General features: G+C 47.0%; 1 protein-coding gene and 1 long non-coding RNA gene across 2 annotated transcripts; both read right to left on the bottom strand.

Moving 5' to 3' along the window:
- Positions 1 to 1262: 1262 nt before the first annotated feature.
- Positions 1263 to 17223, bottom strand: LOC125530642 (disease resistance protein Pik-2-like). The gene is made up of 5 exons (XM_048695034.1): positions 16100 to 17223; positions 13898 to 14428; positions 13052 to 13720; positions 9518 to 10162; positions 1263 to 3522 (listed from the first exon to the last, which is right to left on the bottom strand). Exons 1-5 carry the CDS (start codon positions 17147 to 17149, stop codon positions 1396 to 1398), a joined length of 5022 nt encoding a protein of 1673 aa, XP_048550991.1. The 5' UTR covers positions 17150 to 17223; the 3' UTR covers positions 1263 to 1395.
- Positions 17224 to 18369: 1146 nt separating this feature from the next.
- LOC125530652 lies at positions 18370 to 20702 on the bottom strand. Its single transcript, XR_007292971.1, has 2 exons — positions 20159 to 20702; positions 18370 to 18963 (listed from the first exon to the last, which is right to left on the bottom strand). It is a non-coding gene; the product is annotated as an uncharacterized LOC125530652 (long non-coding RNA).
- Between the last annotated feature and the right edge of the window lie 3814 nt (positions 20703 to 24516).

The following is a 24516-nucleotide window of genomic DNA, read 5'->3' as shown; positions in this document are numbered from 1 at the left end:
TTACAACGGATCATTTTCATGGCAGTTTTACGGATTTCTGTGTCCGTGATTTGGATCTAGCTGATCCCTTTGAAAGGAGTTATCCGTACCAATTTCATGCTTTGTCCTAAAAAAGTTTAGTTCTCATGTTTGTAATTTTTTTAAGTTTGTATTATCCTGGAATCTAGTGACACTTAAATATGCTATTTAAGCTGTTAGTTCTGTTGAAACCAGCTTGTGACGATGTACACTTATTTTATGAGAAAATACAGACCTGTGTGGCTTCTGAACGTCAAGTGCGATGTTATCTGTTAAGCTGATTTTAGGAAGCCACGCGAATTGATGTGTCTGAGTATCGGTATTGCTCCATCTGGTGTGCCAAGCACTTCCTCGGAACAGGTTAACTAATCTCTCTCCAGGATCTCCCTACCATCACATAAACACACGCAAGCAAGTTCACTGAAGCAGAACATTCCAAACAGGAAGTGGAGCACCAGCCAGATAAACTGGCAATCTGTTTACTTTGATCAAGTTCTGTTTGCAGCATAAATGGTCCAATGCTCCTGATGTTGAACTGCTTTGATCAAGCCTGGTCTTGGCTGTCATGCCGCCGATCTGCTTACTTTGTTATTGGAGGTTCAAATATGTCATTTCATCAGATAATGATATCAGTGTGGCGTTCATGGAGGCGTGCTGAAGTTGTATTTGCTGCATTCTGATGTAAATGCTGAAGATGGAACTTGGTTACTGAATCAATTGTGAATCAATAGCACAGGGTATCTATCTGCAAATAATAATTCTATCTTTTGTTTGACGTGTTCATCGGATGATCATGCCCGAGAATTAGCATGAGCAATAATCATAAGGCCAAAACATATGATAAGTCAATCAGGATAATCTATGAGCAACCTAGGAAGGCCACGGTCCCATGATAAAATCGAGTCAATCTCGCTTCAGGATCTCCCCTACCATCACATAAACACAAGCAAGCAATTTCACTAGAGCAAAACACTCGAAGTAAGAAGCGAGTCACAAGATAAACTGGCAATCTGACCAGACATTTGTTTCTTCAAGTCTGATCGTCTCCACACAATGCATGGATACCCAACTAAATCTATCTCCGCTTCGAGTTTTCTGGTCTTCCGCTCACAAACCATATATAGATTTCAAAAACTCCACTACATATGTTACGGAATGACAATGAAATAATCACATGTAGCAAATGTAAGGGTCCAATTCTAGAATCGGCATAAGTGCCAGAGCACAAACAAATACAGACAACATAAGAACATTTTTTTGTCAGAAGTTCATATATATGAGTGCAAAGTCGATACCAATGCAGAACATACTCCTTCCTACAGGATTTGTTACAGCTTACAAGTACAGAAATAACAACACACGAATAGAGAGAGCCTATTAGGGCGAGTGTCGCTGCACTAGCTTCAAGACAGGTTTATTTTCATGCTTGGAAACTTGTTCTTGTAACTCTCGTTTCAGTTCGTCGCTGTAGGAACCCTTCAGCCACAGTTCTTTGAGACTAAGTAGATGCTCTACTCCAGAAATCTGCAAGGACGCCCCACCAGAGCAATGAATCTTCAGCACCACAGTTTCCCAAATCACCGGCTCTACAAAAGTTACCAGTAACTTGGAGGTGCAATTGATCTCTAGGACCCGTAATCTCCAAAAGATAACATCTCCCAGGGTGCTAAAATGGAGTTCACCATCTTGAATCGGCTTGACACAAAGGCGATGTAAGCAATATATATCTGGCAATTCACCAAAGAAGTGCATGTCCTCCGGCACTAGTATAGTCAACTCAAGATAAAACTTCTTGAGATTATGAAGCTGTTTGATCCAAATTGGCAGTTTGTTTACATGTCCGTACAGCTTAACGCTCTTTAGGGTCTTGGGTGGCTGGGAAATCATGTCACCGAAAGAAGCAAATGACCCCTCCTTATCCTTATCCTTATCGAGTCGCACTGACAAGGACTCCAGATGCTTGTGGCCGGAGATGAAATTACACAATTCTTGTATGTTCTGCCTGTTTATGCCAGAAACGCGGAGCTTGCGCAGTTGTGTAAGGTTCTGAAGCTCCTTTAGGATTGCCTTTCCATTAGGAATATTGACATTCACAACACCAATAGTATGCAAGGCTGTCATGCTCCCAATCCCTGCAGGAACCTCAACACCATCATTATCAAGTCGGCGTCTGCGCAACTTGGATAACCAGCTAGACACCAAACTACATGGCCGGTAGCTCCATGACAACCGTGTTGATGTCTGAAAATCTGTTATTTCCGGTAGTGCTGTGACCATGTCATCATTGCCCTCAGGTGATGTTGATGTCTGAACCTCTGTTCTCGTTTCTGGTAGTGTTGATGTCTGAATCTCCTCTGTAGTTTCCGGCAGAGTTGTGACCACGTCATCACTACCTTCAGGTGGTGTTGATATCTGAACCTCAGCTGTTGTTTCCGGTAGTGTTGTGACCATGTCATCACTGCCCTCCGGTGGCAATGATGTTTGTTCTACGTTTGTTGTTGGTACACTTGCAACAGATTCATCACCTTCATCTGATGATATGATGGTGCCACCACGAATGTATTGCAACTTCTGTAGCTTGATGACACACGATGGTAGCATGGCAATTGAGGTGTCTCTGACATCCAAAGTTTCCAGCTGCCTCAGGCCACCAAATGATTCTGGTAGATGGCTTATCTCTTTGCATCCTCGCAGAGAGAGAAACTTAAGACGAGGTAGCACCTTCACGATCTGCTCAAGGTCAGCATCTAGTATACCTGATGTGTCCGCCATATCTAACACCCGAAGTAGACTCATGTCAGAGGAGAGGAAGAATGAGATCCACTTCCCAAACACAGTCAAGGACCGTAGACGTGAGAAATCAATGGTCTTAAACACTGTGATGTCCCTGTCCCAGTCCTCCCTTATGGTGAGGTGTTGACCTGCATGTTGCGAGTTCGGGCTGCAATTCCCCTCTAGTGCAAAGACGAGGTTGTCTTCCATTCGCCGTGAAATGATGTATTCATGAAAGAAACCATTGACTTGGTATAGGTACTTCCCTGCCTTCTGACATTGTTGGATTATGCTCAATCTGACGAGTTCCATGAACAACATCTTCCCATTCTCCTCTGCAGTAGCACTATGTGTGTCCCTGCAATAACCCTCAGCAATCCATCGTCTCAACAAATGTCTCTGCCTAAACTTGTGCTCTCGAGGGAAGATTGACAGATAGAAGATACATGGCTTGAGGGAATCTGAGCAACCATCAAAGTAGGACTGCATCCAAGTGAATAGATCCCTTAAACTGTGAAATTCTTGATCGGTCTCCAACTTGTGCATAAAGTCATCATTTATCTCCTTCAACAAATCTGTGGCCGATACAGACCAGTGCCTTCTAGCGGCATTCTCTTTGGTGAAGAGTTGGCCTATAGTAGCAATAACTTTAGGAATCCCACCACATCTGCCTACGGTAACTTTGGAGAGCTCCATCTCGTCAGGAGTCAATTCTATCCCATCCTTTGTGATCTATAATCCAGAAATACATTAGCTTCTAAAAATAGTGTAAAATCTCTATTTTGCAAATAGTAGTTACCATAAGTTATTCAGTACCAACATAAAAAAAATACAGATTTTCCTATCAAATAAGTAATAGTTTTTAAATTAAACATTGAAAAATAAAATCAAATATTGCATTTATTTTCTATGCCTTACATGACCGAACCTAATTTTCCTCAATATCAAAAAATAAAAATCCAGATTCACTATCAAATAGCAACACTAAACCTTTTTTTTGCAGGAAAATAGGCAACACTAATGTTGTGCACTATGGTTTCAAGTGGTGTTATATGCCGGCTGGGACTTGAGTCTATTGGCATATTAGCTAGTAGTGTTAAAGACAACTGGAATTGTTGGAGATCAGCTTGTCAGGGTTCTAGATTCACGAGTGGTTTGATTCAATGGAATTGATATAATATTTGGAGGATTTGGATTCTTCCTACATAGGGCATTTGATTCACACGAATGGAATCCTTATGAAAAATTCCTAAGGATTGATTTGATAGTGCGCTCATTGTTGTCGACGAAGATGAGCGCATGGGCAGTGTCTGGATTTAGCATTTCGCTGCGAAGGCGAGCCAACCAGATTCCCTAACATGCCTTGTAGCTGTCGCGATTACTCTGCCTCGCATGAAGAAGTTGCGACAACCTTCTGCCTCATTGATTGCCAGCTGACCGGACTGCTTCCGACGAAGAAAAGTATGCCAGAGGTGCTCTTCCTAGAGTCCAGGTCACCAACATGGTCGGAGTTGCTGTAGCCGACCTGGTTCTCGCCATCGCCACGTTGATACACGCATTCGTGCATGATCGTGCCTGAGATGTACCATAGCAAGTATTTGACGGTAGCGAGATGATAGCTTCTCGGGGCTTCCATGAACCTGCTCAGGAAATTGACAGCGAACGAAATGTCCGATCGGGTATGCACGGGATACCTGAGGCTCCCGATAATGCTGCGGTAGAACGTTGCGTCCACCGGCTTTTCGGGGCTCTCCTTGCTAAGCTTGAGTCGTGCCTCCATCAGAGCTTGCATGGTGTGGCATCAGACATGCTGGCTCGCTCCAGCATCTTGGCGGCGTAGGTCACCTGCGTGATCATCATGCAACCACGCTCCTAGTTTACCTCCAACCCGAGGAAGTATTGGAGCAACCCGAGGTCGCTCATGCTGAAGAGACGTTGCATCTCTCCCTTGAAGCATTGGACCATGTCGGGCTCTACCCTGGCGATGACCATGTCATCGACGTAGATGCCGACAATGAGCAGCATGTTCACGGTGCCACGCGGGTACATGCCATGCTCAGAAGCGCTGTGGGAGAACCCAAGTGATGCGAGTCTCACATCCAACTTGGCGTTCCACGCCCTCGGGGCTTGTCGGAGACTGCACAAGGTCTTGTGTAGCATTTACACGCCCTGCTCGTGTCCTTCGGCGATGAAGCCCGGTGGCTGGGAGATGTAGACGTCCTCCTCGAGATCACCGTTAAGGAATGCCAACTTGACGTCCAAGTGGGGTACGGACCAGCCTCGATGTGCCGACATGGCAAGGATCAGCCGAACAGACTCGAGCCTTGCCACAGGTGCGAAGACTTACTCGAAGTTCACTCCTACGCGATGTGTGTTACCTTTTGCGACGAGGTGTGCCTTATGATTGACAATGGCGCCGTGCTCGTCCTTCTTCACCTTGAACACCCAGTTGAGCCCGATAGCTCGATGCCCTGCAGGCAGCATGGTGAATGTCCAAGTGGAGTTGTTGATTGACAATAGCTCGTCCAACATTGCTCGGCGCCAACAATCTTCTTGCTTGACCTCCACGAACGAGGTCGGCACCTCGTTGGCCATCAGATGCAGAACGCCATCATCGTCGTCATCATCCTCATTCTCAGAAAGGTACTGTTGTCCCGCAGTCTCCTCGAGAAGATCCCCGATAAGGCACTACCTATCTGGAGCGGCGACGTTGTCGTTGGCGTCGAACATGTCCGACCTTGTCGTTGGGGACACAAATTTCCCCGGATCCACCTTGAGTTGTTGTACCCAGGGACAATGTTCTCGGGGTCTGCGTTCCCAACAAAACACTTCCCGGGCTCCCAACTCCCGGGGTTGCAGTTCCCAGGATCACTCTGCCTGACATTGCCCTTCCCGGGACACTCCTTCCCCAGGAGCCGAAGTACACCGGGTACTCAACTCAATGGTGAAGGAGTTTCTTGCTGCAGTCTCCCCCGGTGCCTCCCAGCACCAGTATGTGTCCTAGCAAAGACAACATCCCGGAAGACGTGTACATGCTTCACGACTGGGTCATGCATATTGCACGCCTTAATTGGACCTTGTCTCCTAGCCTATGAACACCATTGAAGTGCTCCTGTCATCAAGCTTCTTCAGTTGTGGGCGTCAAGTGCCCAACGCATCCGAAAGTGCAGAGGAAGCAGACGTCCGGCTCCCTCCCGTACCAAGCCTCCCGAAGGAGCGGTTGAGGATGAAGACAAACGTGAGCATGGTCTCCTCCCAGTACGTGCTTGGCACCTACTTTACCTTGAACCTGCGGCGTGCCATCCTGAGCATCGTCTGCTTCCTTCGCTCGACGATGTCGTTCTGCTGCGGAAGTATAGGGCCGTGAGATGTCGTTGTACCCCTTTGTCATCGCAGTGTTTGTAGAAGCTGGCCGATGTGAACTCGCCGCCACGAACCGTACGCAGCACTCGCAGCTTGTGGTTGTACTCCAGTTCTGCAGCAGCTTGGTGCTTTACGATGGCTTGCTCCGCCTCATCCTTGGAGGCGAGGAAGTATCGTCCACATGCACCTGTTGTAGTCATCAATGAGCAACATGATGTAGCGACACCCGCCTGGCTTTGCTGGGTGATCAGGCCACAAAGCTCCCCGTGGACCAATTCTAGGGGCTTCTTTGCCCGGTACCTTGCCTTCTTGGGAAAGGCAGACGCCGGCGCTTCCCGACAAGACATGCATCACACAGCTCGTTGATGTGCATGATGTGCGGCAGCCCATGCACAAGGCCGCCACGAGCCATCTTGCAATCTGTCAAAGTGCTGGTATCCGAGCTAAGCATGCCAACGCCTAGCGTCGGAAACATGGCCCACGGTGAGGCACACAAGATGCACGGGGTGAATGAAAAACTTGTATAGGAGATTTGATCCTTGGTTTCCTCGATGAGCAACCGCCTGCGCTCGTCTTGCACGGAGAGCACTCTGCGGTGGATGGTGATGTCGTACCACCTCTCGTCGAACTGGCCGATGCTCACGACGCTACTCTTGAGTGCCTTGATGAAGAAGGCATCCATGGACGCCCTATGGTCACCCCATTTGTTGGCGAAGATGATGGTCCCATGCCTGTGGATGTCGTCCATCGAGCCGTCCATGAACCGCACCTTCCTAGTGATCGAGCGGTCCAGCTCCGCGAACACGTCGACCGTAACAGTCATGTGGTTCATGGCGTCGGTATCGAGGAACCAAACCTCGTAGCGCTTGTCTCCAACAAGCACGGGTGTGGTCACAGCTCTCTCCTCGTTGAGGACGATGTAGCCACACACACCTCAGTTTTTGGGGTGCCATCTCCTACCAACGTGGTGGAACCCGACACTTGGTTGTCAAGGTATGGCCGACCCGAGTCATCGTGCACTCCTGCACAGACTTGATGGTCGTCAACATCATGGTCGAGCCGTGACCTGAGTCGTCGTGCACTCTTGCACGGACTTTGCAGGACCCGACGTTGTATGGGCCGTGGTTGCCGAGACAAGAACCAGCGTCGCTGGGGAATTGGTTGTTGGGGTGTGGCTTTCCCATGCATGTGCCTTCATCGCCTCCCAGTCAATAGGCCCCGAGAATGATGGTGTCGGGTAAGTTCCCAACACTATAGGGATGGAGTCTGCTGATGGGCTCCGTGTCGCATGCACGGACTCGACAATTGCTGAGACCGTGCTCGTGGGAGGCGTTGTGCCCTCCTGCACGGTTTGGGCGCAAGCCAACATCCTTTTTGGCCCACCGTCTACATCAAATTGGATGAGGTTCGCCACGGCCGTGATAGCCTCGTCAGTTATCCTCTTGCAGCAATCGCGGACCCAGTGGCCCTTTATGCCGCAGTACCGGGACTTGTCCTGGTGGTCATTGTTGCCAGGACCGCGTGCTAGCCTACTCTGTTGTTGGGGCTACCCTGGCTTTCACCGACACGTTGAGCCCGGCCTCCGCCTCTACCGGGGTTACCCTGGCTTCCTGAGGCGCCACCGCCGCCACCCTGCCGCTTCTTCACCTCCCATTCCCTTTATGTGTGAAGGAGTCGTCTGTCACCAGAATTCTCGCGACAACCATCGAGGTGGTCCTCGGCCACTCTCAACCAGACCGTGAGCTCCTCGATGGAGAGCGTGCATAGGTCAAGCAGAGTATCGATAGCAGTTGCTACCTAAGCAAAGCGAGAGGGGACAATTTGCAGGAACTTCTACACAATTCTCTCATCGTCGACAGTGTCACCGAGCAAGCGGAGCTGTGTCGCGAGGTTGTCGATCCACATAAAGAAGTCATCGACACGCTCTCCATCCTTGAAGATGATGTTCTCGGAGTACACCCGCAGCCTCTGCATGCTCGCCTCGTGCATGCGGTAATTGCTGAGGCGCTGGGTCCTGATGGACGTCCATGCCTCCTTGGCGCTCGTCTTCGTCGCGAGCATGCCATTTATCTCCTCTGGGGTAGAGCTGATCAGCGCAGCCACCATATGCATGTCCTCCCTCCTGGAGACGGTGTCGTCCTCCATGGGGAACCATAAGTTTGCCGCCTATAGTTTGCACTCCATGATCAGCGCCCACTCGTTGTAGTTCGAGCGAGTGAGCATCAGGAAGGAGATATTCGTGCCGCTACAACCTCCAATGATCTCGCACACAATCTCCCTTACCACGATGTCACTGCGGTTGCCACGCCGTACCAGACTGCAGCCTCAACTCACCGAGCAATGGCGCTCCCCTTGTGGAGGCGGTGACTTGGAGCCGCCCGCTCGCGGTCCGCAGTTGCGTCTCTAGCAGCATCTTGGAACCACCCGAGGCGGAGGGCTTCTTTGTGTCACCTGACATGGCCACTTGAACGAATCTCTTATGCCAATTGTTAGCCCAAACTACTATGGAAGGTGTGTACTATAGGTGCTAGGGGTTCTACCTTACGAGTGGTAGGAGTCCTGATTTGGAGTGTTAGGGCCTGTTTTGTGAGTGCTAGGGGTCCTACACTATGAGTGGTACGGTAGGGTCATATTCTATGAGTGCTAGGGGTGCCCAAAGCTGAGTATATTCACTCACACACAGGTACACTTGCACAAGTAGTACTAAGATTTGAAGCTGAAAGTTTTCTCTCGAGGAATGGCTTGATTATAAAGGAGAGATTACAAATCCTTTTATATGACAAATGAACCGACTATGGACTGCATAGTATGTGCATTACGAACTAGTACTAGAGTGTGAACAAGAAGCAAAAGTCCTACTCACGCTGTCGCTACCAGCGGAGTATACCAGTTACTTTCCCACTGTTGTGCTCTGTGGACTGCAGTGTGGCCACTATACTGGTCCGCCACGAGCTGCTCTGCCTCTACAGGTCCACTACAACATCATTCCTTCGCTAGGTCAACAAGATTTTCTTCTTTTCATGGCAAATTTTAGCACGCTCCCTCTTATCTCCTCTTTTTACATGTGAGATAAAAAGATAAAACTTAATCGATCACTAATTAATAAGATCAACGGTTCAGATCTATTATGTACTCTTTTCTCTCATGTAAAAAGAGTAGGTATGAGGGAGGGACCATGTTAAATCAAATCATTTTCGTTGTTGATGTTTTAAATATACACAATAATCTCAAAAGCATGGGTGCTTTTTCAATGATGCTGCCCACTTATTCGCATTGCGCTATGCCTATCCCGGTATGGGATTTTAAACTTTGTATACCTTGATTCAATGAAGATTAATAAATAAATGGTTGAGAGCACACACACCTGTTTGAAGAGAACGAGCGCCATGTCAGCTTCAAGACCTTTGACATTGATCGCTCGATCTTCCTTATCTACACAATGTGTAGCGACGCTTGCTTCATTTGTAATTACAATGATACATGCATTCGTAGAATCGGGTACGAAGGCGGCTTTTATCAAGTCCCAATCCTCTCTAGACCGTAAGCCATCGATAACAACGAGACTTCTGTACTCAGACAGAATTCTACGACACTCTTGAACCGGATCTTGCCCTTCAATGATACCAATTGCTGCCTTTTCCTTAGCTTGAAAATCATCTGAATGAAAATCCAGGAGCAAATGCCAAGCCAAGTCAGTCAAATTAAATGGATGACGCACGTCTGCCCAACTGCACATTGTAAATTCCGTTCGGGGATCAGTGAGGTTGTGTCCGCTGCCAAACTTGAAATATTGATCCAGTCCAAGCAACAGGTGGCTGTACAGACTTCTGACCACGGCTGACTTCCCCACACCAGCAATTCCCCACAACGAGGACACACTAGGACCCGAGGAATCTAAACTGCGGCGAAGCATAGCAGCTGATCGATTCTGATGCCCAAGAAGTGTAAATGTGTTGAGCAAGGCACGTGCCTCTGCTCTCCTGTTGGAGAATACACGAGAAGCACAACCCTGCAAGTTACATGCAGAACTGTTAAATTAGCACAAGCCATGCCCGCCGGTTGTGGTTTAGGAAGGAATGGGAAGGAAGTAGCACAGTGTCATTACGACTACATGCATGCAAGTATTAAACAAGTTGCAAGTATGAGAAAACATCATTAAATTCTATCTCAATTACTGTAGTGGCCTTGTTTAGATGCAAAATGTATTTTTCATAGTGGTCTTGTATAAGGGAATGGAGGTAGTGCATCTTCAATCAGAACAAATAGATAGACATTGTATTTGTAGCCGTTCAAGCTACGCATAGACCACATAGATGCATACAAAATTTACTTTTCTTCTTGGGTCAACTGACAAATACTTTTAGCTATTTTCCACTTTTTTCATACGAACATAAGATCGCTTGGCTGGAGTCACACAAAAGTTTTCTCTCTATTATATCTGAATAAGATAAGGAATTTTGCCCATCCGGAAGTCCTTGAAAACCCCCAGTATGTAATAATTCTCCATAATAGATGTGCCATGCGCATAAATTTAAGTTAAAATGACAGGGAATCAAAACGAACTCATGAACAGGTGGTACAAAGTATTTGCTTAAATGGACATACAAGAGAAGTGAAAATAACACTAGCACAACAAAACAGTTTGTGTGTTTCATACAAAAAATTTATGGAAAAATAATACTTTATTTTAAACTAACGGGTATGGTGAGTCCTTTACAAACGAGAACATTAACTGTAACCTGAATTCGAGACCTTGTCATCTATCTAATCCAGGTCAATTAAAGAGTGTATGATTGATTGGAAAAATAACTCAAGAAATTTCGTCTGAAATTCAAATTGCTGTATTTCAAACTAAAAAAGATTTATTCGCTACAACAGCCAAAATAGGCTGAAATATTTGGAAATCATCATCTATATAGGATTTTTTTTGAACATGTCACCGCGGGGGGGGGGGGGGGGGGGGGGGGGGGGGGGATCCTTACCTGAATATGATCTCTATTCAAAGAAAATGAACCGGTTTATAAGGGAAACCAAGTCGAAAACCGTGACCCAGTTTATGAGAAAGACCGGATCAAAAACATTGATCTAGTTTATAAGGAAAACCGGACCCAAAAAACATACAGCCAGAGGGGCAAAAGAACAGATAAACACAAAACACCCCATACATAGATACAACACAACACAAAGGCCAACTAGCTACCAGAAGAGATAGGTGGTTGGGAGAAGCAGCTCAGATTATGCCGAACCATTTACGAGGTAGCACTAGCAAGACAACAAGGCGGCAAGCTCGGAGGTCGCCGCAAGAGCACATGAGCAACAGCAACATCAAAACCACAGACCTAAGATAACGCAGGGTTCCACCACCAGGGAGCAGCACCATTGCCAACCCCTAGCCATCGCACACCCAACATTAAGGTGGGGGTGCCCAGAGAGGTGAGGATGGAGGGGGAGATGCCGGCTCAGCGAGCATGCACCGAGAGAGCGTTAAATTCACCACCGGAAGGGATATCTCAACGAAGCTCACAGAGAGGCCTCAAAAGAAAATATCTCAACCAAGGCAGATGGTGCATGGCGGAGGGTAGATGGAGGACACACACACGACCACCAGTTGATGAGAACAAAGGATCCAAGCAATGGCCGGACATAGTGTTGCAGGAAGCTCTCACGGTGAGAAGTGGAGATTGCGGGCTTGCCGAGAAGGACACATCAACACGAAGGGAGCAGGAGGCAGGACGATGGGAGGCAGAGCAGAGGAGCCGGCAGGGATTCAGTCTCCAGGCCAAACGTATGTGTGATGGAGGCAAGACAACGCCACCAAGGTGGATGCGGCGCCCGCAGACATCAACGTTGTCGGCTGGCGACCACCGGCAAGGATTTCTCCGGCCTCCACACCTACCGAATGACCCCACTCCCACCGACCAGCAGACAGCGAAGCAGCAGGAGCAAAACGACGAATGCGCAGCCGACAGATCAGGAGCAAAGGTAGTGGGGCACTTGAGAAATTGGATCTGAGGGGAGTGGGTGGGGTGGTAGCAGACCCAGAGCTCGGCAATGTCCAGCTCCTTACCCCCCCCACCCAGCTCCTCCGCCCTTGGACCTGCTCGCTGTCAATGCTCCGCCCGTGGACATTGCTGAGCTCTGAGTCTTCTAGCACCCCACCCGGCAGCCTCTCAGGGTGTGTGTGTGGTGGGGGGAGGGGCGCAAATGATCAAATGGAGAAGTAAAGTGGGGCAAAAGATCCAATTTCTCGAGGAGCTGGATGTTGCGACGAGGAGGGAGCAAGCTTGAGCCGTCCCGTGCAGCCAGGGAAGGGAGCGAGCCCAGCGAGGCGAGGAAGGGTCATGGGACGCACTCGGGAGCCGACCGGAGGTTGGTGATGAGCGGGAGAGGCACGGCGCTCAGGGCCGCGGCGGGAGTGGATCTAGATCTGGCTGGGGAGGAATGAAAGGGATCGAGGAGAGGCGTGGGCATGGGCCGTGCGTGTCCTCGCCGCTGCCGTCAGCCGTCGGGCTTTGCCCTTAGCCTTCCTCCGGCGACGGCGAGTGAGGGATGGGCGGCGCAGGGGCTCGCTTGGAGTGGCGGCGGGTGTTCTGTTTTATTCTTTCCTGGAGTGTGAGTAGCGACGTTGCCCCCGATCTGTAGGAATTTTAGGCAAACATTACGGGAAAAATAATCCATTGTTCTGATTTCTAGTTTGAATAAGTGATCATCAAGCATATATACGATCTAAATGAGTAGGTTTAGAAAGTTTAGGCACTAAATTTGGAGAGTAAAGTCCCAGACTCCATTTGCACCATAAAATGGAAGTTCTTCTAAATATATAGATATGTGAAGGAAATTAATCCATAGATTATTGGCACAGTAGAGAATTAGCTCTATTTATAGGAAATTAACACACCTTTATCGGGGGACCAATGGCCATATCAGCTTCTAGACAATTTATCTTGATCACTCGATCTTCCTTATCTACGCAATGTGTGGCAACACTTGCAGCATTTGCAATGACAATAATATGGCTGGTAATTGGGTCAGGTAATATGGCAGATTTTATCAAATCCCAATCATCGGTGGACCGTAGACCATCAATAACGACGACACATTCGTCTTCACGCAGAATCTTAGAACACTGTTGAATTGGGTCTTGGCCTTCCATTATACCAACTGCAGCAATTTTCTTGGCTCGAAGATCATCTGAACGAAAATCCAGTAACAAGCGCCAACAGAAGTCTTTTAAATTGAAAGGATGGGGCACATCAACCCAGCTAAACATTGTAATTTTCTCTTCCCAGTTAACTGGCCTCTCTTGATATTCCCACTCCCAAGAAGCATCAGACCTAAGCATTACCTTGTAGTACAAGATTCTAACAAGAGTTGATAACCCAGCACCAGCAGGTCCCCACAACGAGCTCACACCAGGATTGTCTAAAAGAAACCAAAGGTCCCTCACTTCTTCCCGATACATGTGTCCAAATTTTGTGAACCATTCACGCGTCTCCCCCAATCTGATGGAGAAAAGGCGACCCCTGTGAGTAGCCTCCTTCCCTCTAATTCCATAGTTTTGACAATCCTACAAGTAAAGATACATAATAATTAAAACGATAGGTGCAAGAGTTCGACATGCTGCTGGGAAGACCCTCCGGTGGTCCGATCGACCTCCATCAATATGATTTTTGCCCATCAATGAGATGGTCAATGACAAAGAGAATTGGGCTCAATTTAGGTTGAGATTTGGAAGCATGCGTACCTTTATCAAGGGGTGAAGCATAGTGTGGGCTTTCAAATCTTCGATGTTGAGAACCCCATCTTCCTCCTCTACGCAATGTGTGGCAACACTTGATTCATTTGTAATGATAAGAATACATCCTTTAACAGGCTCGGACAAGAAGGCAGTTTTTATCAAGTCCCAGTCATGTGTGGACTGCAGATCATTAATAACAACGAGGCAATCGTTTTCACGCAGAAACTTGCAACACTCTTGAGTTAAGCCTGGCCCTCCCATCATACCAACTACTGCAATTTCTTCGGCTTGGAGATCTTCTGAACGAAAGCTTACAAGTAAGCACCTAGAGAAGACCTCCAAATTGAAAGGAACAGGTACATCGACCCAGCTGTGTCGTTGAAATTCAACAACGTCGAATTGTTTACTCTTATACACTATGCTGGTGTAAATTTTATTGATGAGTGATGATTTGGCATAGCTAATCCCCCATAGTGAAATCACACCACGGCACCTTATTTGCCAAATAAGATCGTGCATACCACTGTGACGCCCTGCCTGCAAGTAAGGGCCATAACTGTTAAACTAGAAGGGCAGGACTTTAAGCTTCAAATTCCCATTAATCCAACTGCGCATTCAATTATAAGCTTCTACTTGAAGTGCTCTTTTTCCCCCTTGCACAAAGTACACGCTTTTCTTGGTTCAGGGTTGGGACTTTCTTGGTGTGTGGGTTGGTGGGTGAGGGGGGGTGGGGGTGGGGGTTCTTACAGGATTATTACAGTTTTGATAATAATGTAGTTAACATATTCTACCTATTATTACTAGGATTAACTTATCCTACCAAATTCTGAAACTAGATACCCCGTATTGCAGCAGTTAGTCTTCATGCATTCTGTTTTACTACTATTCAGTACCTGTGTCAGGGTGCACCTGGGTTTGACTAGGAATTAGTACGTGACCAAATTCAATTTGATTATATATCGAGGTCATTATTTAAACCTAGTCTACTTCTTGATTCTTTAGGAAAATTACATTGGATTTTATTTTAAAAACTGAATGGTGGTAAGAAATCCTATTTCCTACTAGTGCAAGTGTTTTGATTGTTTTCTAGAATTTTTTTTAAGATGTCCCACATTTCACACAACACCATCAGATGATAAAAACGACAGCCAGATAAACATAAGATACATATAGATAATTATAAGTATATCAAATTTGCAATAATCTACCAATATAGCCTATATTTCTTTTGGATTCAGTATAGTACATTTAATATAATGGAAATCAACCACTTAAATCCAAATACGATGTGCTGTTAGTTCGTTGTGAGTACGAAGTCCAAGCCAATTAGAATGCATCATTTTTAAATAATAAACCACATGTATTTGTTACATATGTATTTTAACCATTTCGACATCCAGATATTTAGAACTCTGGATGCTTTGGAAACGGATGGACAAAGAATAAACCATAGATATTAATAATCCATCCCTTTGGAAAGAAGATTTCCTACAATGAGCGGGTGAACTTCTCTAGTCTGACCATTCATATACATAACAAGATATTTAGGTTGATTCAATGGAAATGGTACCATATATTTGCCATCAAAAGTAGATTCATAGTATCACAATTATATATACTACCTTCTGTACCTTAATATAAGACGTTTTTGCAGTTCAAAAAAACGTCTTATATTAAGGTACATAGAATATCTGTGCATGGAACAATGTGCCAAAACCTAAAACAACATGATTTGTATAAATGCTGCAAACAATATAGGAGTACTAGCTATTATGTCTACAGCCAACTAACAATGGTCAATTAAGTTACATCCATTGTTTGGTATTCCTTTTGAGAAGATGAGAACCTAACTTTACAGCGTCGTTGATGGAGATACCGAGTAAGAAATAGACCACAAACCTATGATTAGCCTAGTACCCCATCTGTTCTAAGATATTTAGCACTTCACAAAGTATGGTATAAATTTTCTTTATCTTTGCCAACTATTTTATATAATTATGATTTATGTTTTAGAAAGTATGTAATTGCTGTGATTGATTAGATGAAAATAGTGCCATCAGATTTATCACTTTTTGTATTAATTTGTTACATATTTGTATAGAAACTAAAGGTCAAAATACACAGTGGAGTCCTTGAAAAGTCAAAATCTTCAAGTACTTGGAATGGAGTATAGTTTGGAAGTAGAAGATGTTGTTCTGGGTTAATTACCTTCTTGGAGAAGGCACAAAGAGATTGATCATCAGAGAATCTCCTGAGCTCTGAAACTTGGTACTCCCCGCCCCCTGTGCACAAGAGTGCATTCCTTAATTGCTTTGTGGACACGATGATTCGGCTGCCATTCTCATTGTCCGGCAGGTACTCTCGGACGGCATCCCAGTCAACCACATCAGATACTTCTAGAATGATGAGATACCTGTGCACCTTCACTTGTTGCATGAGCTCAGCCTTCGTGAGATGATCTACATCTATGTTTTCTTGGTGAGATCTCACGTAGAACTGAGTCAGCAAACTCTTGAGGAACTCGTCAGGTTTAAAAGGATGCATCAACTTCACCCATGCACGTCTTCTGAATGCTCGGCAAATATCTGGGACACTATACAGCATGCTGAAAATGGATGTTGTCCCAAGATCAGCTGCCGTACTTTCCCATACGGAGATCATTTGAAGGTCACTGCCTTCACCTAGGATCAACTTCTGTAGGTCGCTCATGCCGCGTCGCCTCCCAGCAGCCTCCCAGACCTCAGTTAGCATGTGGAATGCTGATGGGTTGGTGGTGGTAAGGGCAGCCAGCTGCTTGGTCGGTGTGGCGGTCTTGGCATGGGAGCCAGAGTCACTGATGAGGTTGTAGCGTGTGTTCCTCTGGCTTACCTCCTCAACCCTCGCCTTCAGTTGCTTTAACTCAGCAACCGCCCTGTCGAGGTCCCGAGTCCGAGACGGTGCCATGCAGGACGGGACCAGGCGCCACAACCAGATCAAGGCCGAGTTGTTGTCCAGGTGGACAACAAACTCAACAGAGTCTTCGACATCAAAGGCAAGGTCTCGGAGCTGCCTCACCCAGGTCTTCACCACTTCATTATTGGCGCGCTCCTTGTTGGCGACCTTAAGGAAGGACTGCATCATCTGGAACTCGCCTGTGATGTACCGTAGGTCTTGCTTTGCCGTCACCCTCAGCTTGTTCTCTTCATCGATCGCCAACTGGACTCTGCTCAGCGTCCCCTCCACCGCCGTCTTGGTCAACCCAAGCGCGAAGTCCGCCATTGTTTGTTCTCTCAAGGTCTCTGGAGTTTGTTCCCTTCTTGTGTACTAGTATGGGTACAAGGCAGCGCAGGTGACCTGCTAATATGCAGATGGTTTATAAAGAGGGAGAGAAGACGGAAGAAAACCATATCCAGAGAAAGCATCTATTCGTTGAGCAAGCCGGATATTTTGGATAGTATCCGGTGCGCTGCAAAGCTGATAACCATCTGCATTAGATCACCTTTGCTTGATGCCTTACCTCTATGGTACAGATCTGCAACCATCAACTTTCGTGGCGAAGGAGCAACCATCACAAGAGAAAGAAACTAGTGGGGTGGCTCACGCACTTTCACGGCTAGATGTATTACACAATATTTATATTTTCAATACTTAATTTTGTTCATATTCGTTTTTCAATTGCTCTTTATAGATATTCAAAATTATGTGGTACAAACTTATACAAGATGCTCTTTTTGCTATAGCTACTTTTTTTTCTTTGAGTTTAATAGAAACTCACTACTGAAGGAAGTATAGCTCTTCTACCTTTTGATCCTTGTCCATGTCTCTTGTTCTCATGAGGTTATACAATTCTATTCTTCAATCCTGAGTTGCTAATGGCCATGTGGTACCATCAAGGCGCACAAGAGCTCTGAGAGGTTTGTCCAGTGTGTCATTAAAACTGATGATGTATTAAGGTCCAGCACATTTTCAGCTGCATCACTAAGCAAAGAATAAAGGGGGAGGCGGTTGCTAAGCGGCTAGTCCTCATTCATGATTCTTTTCCATCTTTCGTGTTCAACACAACAGGAAACAAAGCTGCATCCACCTGAGGGAACTTCTTCCGTGGTGGCTAGCCTTCTTTCACCGATGGAACCATGCATTTTCCATCAGGTCCACAAATTAAAGACAGAGGTACCCGGTTCCATGCTAGTTATCCTCTTCCATCATAGATGCTCTTTCCCTCCACTAATTAAGGAATAAAGACTAAAGACAGAGGTGGTTGCTTTCATGGAAAGTCTTCATCTCAGCTGCATCACTAATTAAAGACTAAGGGTGAGAGGTGGATGATAAATCTTGTCACCATCCTTGATTCTGTTCCATCTTTCGTGTTCAATAGCTCCTCTCGGACGGAATAAAGGCATTTTCCGTCAGGTCCACAATCTAAAGAGGGAGATGCCCCATTCCATGCTTGTAACGATCGGGGAGTCCTGCGCTCGCCGCAACCGCCCAGGCTGCCGGTAAACACGAAAGGTTTCTATACTCGTATCTTCATGATACATTTTATGTCGATCTGTTTCAATACCGTTTCTGTGTCATGACACAACAGTATATTGGTTTGAGTGGAAAGCATCAGCACAAGTAACAAAACTACAAGACAATAGACAGCACAGTTAACAACAAACTCAACGCAGTCTTCGACATCAAAAGCAAGGTCTCGGAGCTGCTTCACCCAGGTCTTCACCACTTCATTACTAGCACGCTCCTTGTTAGCAACCTTTAGAAAGGATTGCATCATCTGAAATTCAGCTGTGATATACCGCAGGTCTTGCTTTGCCGTCTCCCTCAGCTTGTTCTCTTCATCGATCGCTAACTGGACCCTGCTCAATGTCCCCTCCACTGCCGTCTTGGTCAACCCAAGCGCAAAGTTGGACATTGTATGTTCTCTGAAGGTCTCTAGAGTTTGTTTTCTTCTTGTATACTAGTGTGAGCACCGGGAGACAGGAGAAAAGGAGAGTAGAAAAGCAACCGGTCAGGAGTGGGACCGGCAGAGATTTCTTTCTCTTCTATCTTTCTGTCCTCTTCTGGCTCTCTGTCTCCTGGGAGTTCCGCAGATCCTGCATGGAACAGAAGTGGGTTAGCTCTACTCGGTTGAAACAATATAAAAGTTTACCTACCTTTAGCAAATACAAAAACAAAAAATGTAGAAGAGAATGGAAAGCCTGTAAGCAGGCAAGCTGACAATATTTTGCACTTCAAAATAGTCTACAACTTTGCAGAATCAAAGATGCTCAGGTTAATTTTCCACTTCCTACGTAAGGCTAATTGTATAAGTTTGTGGACACCAAGTAATATAAGAGTCAATAGATAAATCCTGTAATTACACAAGTCACTGGAAAAGGACCAAGGTTGACTAATGGCGGCTCCATTCTACCAGCAAGGCTAATTACATAGGTTATTATTGGATGCCAGTTACCGAAAAAACTACAAACTCCTATGGTAAATATTATGGCAACTTGTGATAAAAGTATATTTGAAGCAAGTTTTTATCCATTTGCAAAGCATAACATTTGTACAGAGAGGTACTAGTAGCACCTCATTTAGTGTGGCTCCAAACAAACAATCTGGACCAACTACTACTCTCTTAAAACTAGTCCAGCAGCATGTAAAAGCAGTTGTACAATGTAAAAGAATAATGACTTTGAATCATCAATCCATCAGTAGTTGAATCGCAAATCCCATCAGGGAGTATATAACACAGACAACAACTCTGAATCTGACCACTGCAAAAAATAAAAACAAAATCAAAAAAAGCTTTGAATCTCTATGGGTTAGCACTTGCATGTGTTCCACTATGCAACAAAATACCAATTGTCTTCTACTGCGCTGAACTAGACATCTTGTACAGTAGCACCAAACCAATTATCAGCAGCGATCGGTTGAGACAGATCTGAGATCTCCTTATCATTTGTAATTAAAATATTATATTCGTAGTTAAGGCTCAAGAATACTTTCGGCTGGGTATGCTGACTTTGGGAGAGGAACCGCTTAATAATTGGCTCACACATAGGTCCATACTCCACAAAACAGAATGGGGTTTCTGAAATGGAGAAACAACCATATAGGCATATAGCTCCTGTGTATTTTTGCAAGCAAGTCAAAATAGAATTAAATCCGCTTCATCAATACCAAAGGGAACAGAGAAGCAGAGGACTAGCTTGCACGTCAACGCCTCCAGCTCACGATGTCACCACGCACACTGTAACAAAAAATGAACATCGGCAAAAGCAGACAAGCAGGACGTCGCCGTACCTGGATGCCGCTCGACGGCGACGAAGATACGCGGGTGTTGCCAAGCGTGCTTCGGTGCTTGGTCGCTGGGTGCCGCGACCGCGATGGCCGTGGACAGTACCGCTAATTGCAGCCACTAGATCCAGGAAGGAGGCGGTGACCACGACTTGCGCGGCAACCAGGCGCCCAGGCCAGTCTCCTCGCCGGAGAAGAGGAGGAGTGGTCGGCACGCTGAACGCCGTGTCCTAATGGATCTCGCCCGACGATCCTTGGCGGCACCGGCGGCCACACGCGAGAACCATCACGGCAGGGCGGCACCGTCACCGGATAGCGTGGACCACACGACCGTCAAGCCACTTGCAGCTCCGCCGACCCGACACACGCGCAGGCGGTGGACGGGAAGGTTGGTTCCCGGCGTTAATTGGCGGCGGAGCGGCCAAATTTCGGCGGTCGGAGGCGGCGATTTTGGAGGCTGTACCGGAGGGAAAAGGGGGATGGGGACGCGTTGAGAATTGAGATAGACGTGCTCGCGCGAGTGATTTGTGGTCTTTTTGGTATGCTGCTCCGCGTTGGTTTGTTTGTAGAGACATGTGTTTTGTAGGGTCCAGCGATTCTTTTTCCAATAACTTTCTTTTATGATATTATTAGAAAAAACAACTCCGATCAAACCAACTTGTGGTTGGATTGTTAGAACGATTGTGGTATCTTAAGCCTACCAGAGTTCAACTTCTAAACTTGCATTTGTGCATGCATTATTACTGTATTTATTTCAGACTTTCGGCGATGTTCGTTTAGTGGATGGAGACGTTCCAGCCGACTGCAAGGCATCTATGTTGACTTCATAAAATCTCAAGATGCTGCGCACCGTCCCCAGAGCTCCTCCCCCAACTGAGGTCGGGTGTCGCCGGTTGGCCTCAACCTCCTACCACCCGCCTCGAACCCCACCGCCACTGCTCTGCCCCAATCGAAGAGAGATGAGGGGGGAGGGAGATGTGGGAGGAAAAATGAAAAGAAATAAAAGATGACCCAACGACATGTAAACTTCACATGTATGATGTATATTGGGAAACTACAAAAGCAATCCACACAATATTTTAAAAAATCTAGGGAAAGCCCCAATAACCACTTAAAGAGGGAGTTTTTTGTTATTTGCTAGAGATGTTCTTATAGTGTTTTTTGCAGATTCCTAAATCTCACATGCCTTTAAGCCAGATGTTCATGTAAAGAGACAAGTTTTTGGGGCCGTCTCCTCAAGGTAGAAGGAGTTAAGTATTTTGAGAAGGGTATCCCTAACTCTATATTTCCAGTTTTTTGAGAGCCGGGAAATTTGAGAAGAAGGTTAGAGATCCTCGTAGTATCCAAGTCGTAGTATCATAGCAAGTAGCCAAGTAGAGTATCATGCACACAACTGTACACGCGGCTCTAGGCTCAAGTTCACATGGCCGTCCCGTTTTGACTTGAATTTGTCTAAAACGCATCTACAATGGAGTAGTTTAAGTGAGCTGTCAGGCTCGGTTTCACAAGGCATTCCATTGACTTTGAACGACGTTGGAAGATTGGAGGAGCACATTTTTCTCATCTATTTGATTTTTGGGTTAACGTGTTGGAAAGAGTCGGTACACATAATTAAGTACTCCCTCCGTTCCAAAATTCTTGTCTTAAATTTGTCTAAATATGGATGTATCAAATCACGTTTTAGTATTAGATGCATCCGGAACGGAGGGAGTACGTACCGTTGGTCTAGCTATTTGTGTTTCCGTAGTTTTGCCTTGTGCTGATGTGATTGTTCGCATTTGTCTCCCGGATAACTTCATGATTATCGACGTCGATTTCTCTTCTATTTTAGTCGAGTTTCAATATATTAGTTCCCTAGTTCTTTTTTCTTTGTATATGTTTTTTTAGAGGAAAGGTAATGGCCGAGCCTGAGAAAAGGCTTGAACCTTGCCCGGCTTTGAATTAACAAAGCCATTAATCGGCTAGGATTACAACAAGGTACAACAAACATAAACAAAGCAGCAGATACATGTCGCAGAAGGAAGACTAAAATGCTACGGCCAAAGAAGAAAGGCTACAACTTGGGGGCCTAACAGAGGGCTTGATGGGGTCGCGCCACAGCAAACGGGGCTTGCTCCCTCTAGAGCAAGCAAGAAGAAAGAGGCACCGAGCGCGACCACCAGTCCAAGCAAGCTACCGGAAACACAAGCCGCAGCCTACAGCAAGAAGCACGCCGAAGACACTAGCCTCTGAACGGGAGCGCCCCAGGAAGACACGGCGAAGAGTTGAGCACCGCAGTCACCACGAGAGCCGGACCTTGCCAAGGACACCATCCCTCAGCCGCCGACGCGTCCAAGTCGCCGTAGAGGGGACCACTATCCCCTCTCGCCCCAGGCCGAGGGCGTCGACCCGCCAGACAAACCGGACAATGCGGCGAGGAGGGCACGATGTCTTGAAGAGGAGGCCGACCGACCATGGCGAAGCGACACCACTGAAGAGAGAACCGCCACCATCAAGAACGCCAAGAACGCACTGCAGCTGTCCCACCTCCCCGCGGACCCAAAGCGGTGCCTTCAAGAAGGTGACGGATCCGGGCACCACCGCCGCCCAACCAAAGTTGTGGGTTTTCACCTAGGTGCAGGGGGAGGACGAGGGGGAGGAAGCTGGATCTCGAAGCCGCCTTCAAGAAGGAAACAACGCCTGGAGCGCCGCGCCGACGTTGTGGCCGCCGCAGCCGGCCAAGAAATTACTCCGATCCAGAGCTCCCAACCCCACATCCGCGCAGTCAGTCACCAGATCCGGCCGGACTGACAAGGAGGAAGCAGCGGCATGGGGGCGCCGTCTTCAGATCTGGCGAAGGAGAGCAGCAGGGGATCCCTCCACGCGGCGACCGCATCCACCGCCGACTCGACTGGCCGCCCACGCGGCCGAGAAGAGGCGGCCAACAACACCGGCGAGCGCCACCCGCCGCCAGGACGACGCCGCCTTCACCAGCAGAGGCCGTCGCCTCAAACCCTAGGCCCGAGCCCGAGCAGAGTCGCGACCGAGGGCCTCGCCGCCACCCTCATCGGCGGCCGCGCGGGGGACCCGGCGCCCATCTCCGACGGCGGCGAGGGAAGGGATCGAGAGGGAGGGGGGAGGCAGACGGGGAGGTTGGTCGCCCCCGAGTCGCCCTAGAGAGGGCGACGCGAGGGAGCGGGGAAGGAGCTCGAAAAGAAGGTCTTCTTTGTATATGTAATCCCTGCGTCCCATACAAGGGCGTTGGAGATGCCACTATATATAAAAAAAACACTTAGGTGAAACATCTTTCCCGCAAAAAATCCCAACAAAAGTTGGAAAATGAATTACTATAAGTAAATCCAATATACAGTTTTAAAAAAAGAAAAACGCTATTCTTCAGCCGGATGATGCGTGCGCAATGTCTGTCGCCCGCGTAGCCGTTAGATCGACTTTGATCGAGCGCTCATGCTGACTATCAATCTCATGTAGCTATTTTTTTTTGCAACAAGCATATTATTTCAGATGGTTTCTGCAACAGAGGTTTTGTTTCAGAAAAAAAAAGATGATGGTGAAGTTTTTATCAATAACAGGATCTAATTTCAGAAAGTTTCTGCAACAGATGTCTTGTTTCAGAGAGAAAAAACCGGTTCTACGGTGAAGATTTTTTCTTCTACAACTGGGCTCTTGTTTCAAAACCATATCCCCAGTTGTAGAAAGCGTCGAAGGAGGGCCTGGTATTTGAGCATACGGGGTGAAGCATTGCAACACGATGCATGTTTTAGAAACATAGCTCTAGTTGCAGAAATCGCCAGAGGAGTGCCCAGTGTGAGCTCGTCGTCGTCGTGCTGGAGTAGGGGCAGCTGCTCGGGGTGCTGGGTCGGAGGAGGCACGGCAACTCCGGCAGCCAGCGGTGCTCCATGGCCGAGGCGCTCAGGCCATGGCGGGGTGGCGGTGCTGTCTCGGTGGACCTTTGCAGGCCCTGATTGCAACAAGCTAGTTGTTGCAAAGGTCCTCAGTTAGCTAGGACGGTGGATCGGACAGCTGTTTCAGGTGACATCCGATGGATGTCGAGGTGGTTGATCTAATCGATTTATCACCCGGCAGACGCGTAGCAGTGTCAAAAAAAATTCAATATACTGAAATATTTCAGGTAATCACATAGGTGATCCGGTGATTAAAATGGATCCGATGCGCCTCAGATGCGGCCGCTCCCCGCTCGTCTGGTCGGTAGCTCAGCAGACATGCGGCATGAGAAAAGAAAAAGGAAACATGCACCAGGCAGTCCGCTCCAGTCGGCTCACTCACGATCTCATCCCGAAATGCGTGTGGTCAACTCTATACCAAGTCCTTAACTTTTCCTACAATCATCACTGAACAACTGTACA

Source organism: Triticum urartu, chromosome 1 (genome assembly GCF_003073215.2).
Source record: "Triticum urartu cultivar G1812 chromosome 1, Tu2.1, whole genome shotgun sequence".
NCBI classification, from domain to species: Eukaryota; Viridiplantae; Streptophyta; class Magnoliopsida; order Poales; family Poaceae; genus Triticum; species Triticum urartu.
Note: the sequence above shows the minus strand (reverse complement) of the source record. Positions and strands in the feature narration are given on the sequence as shown.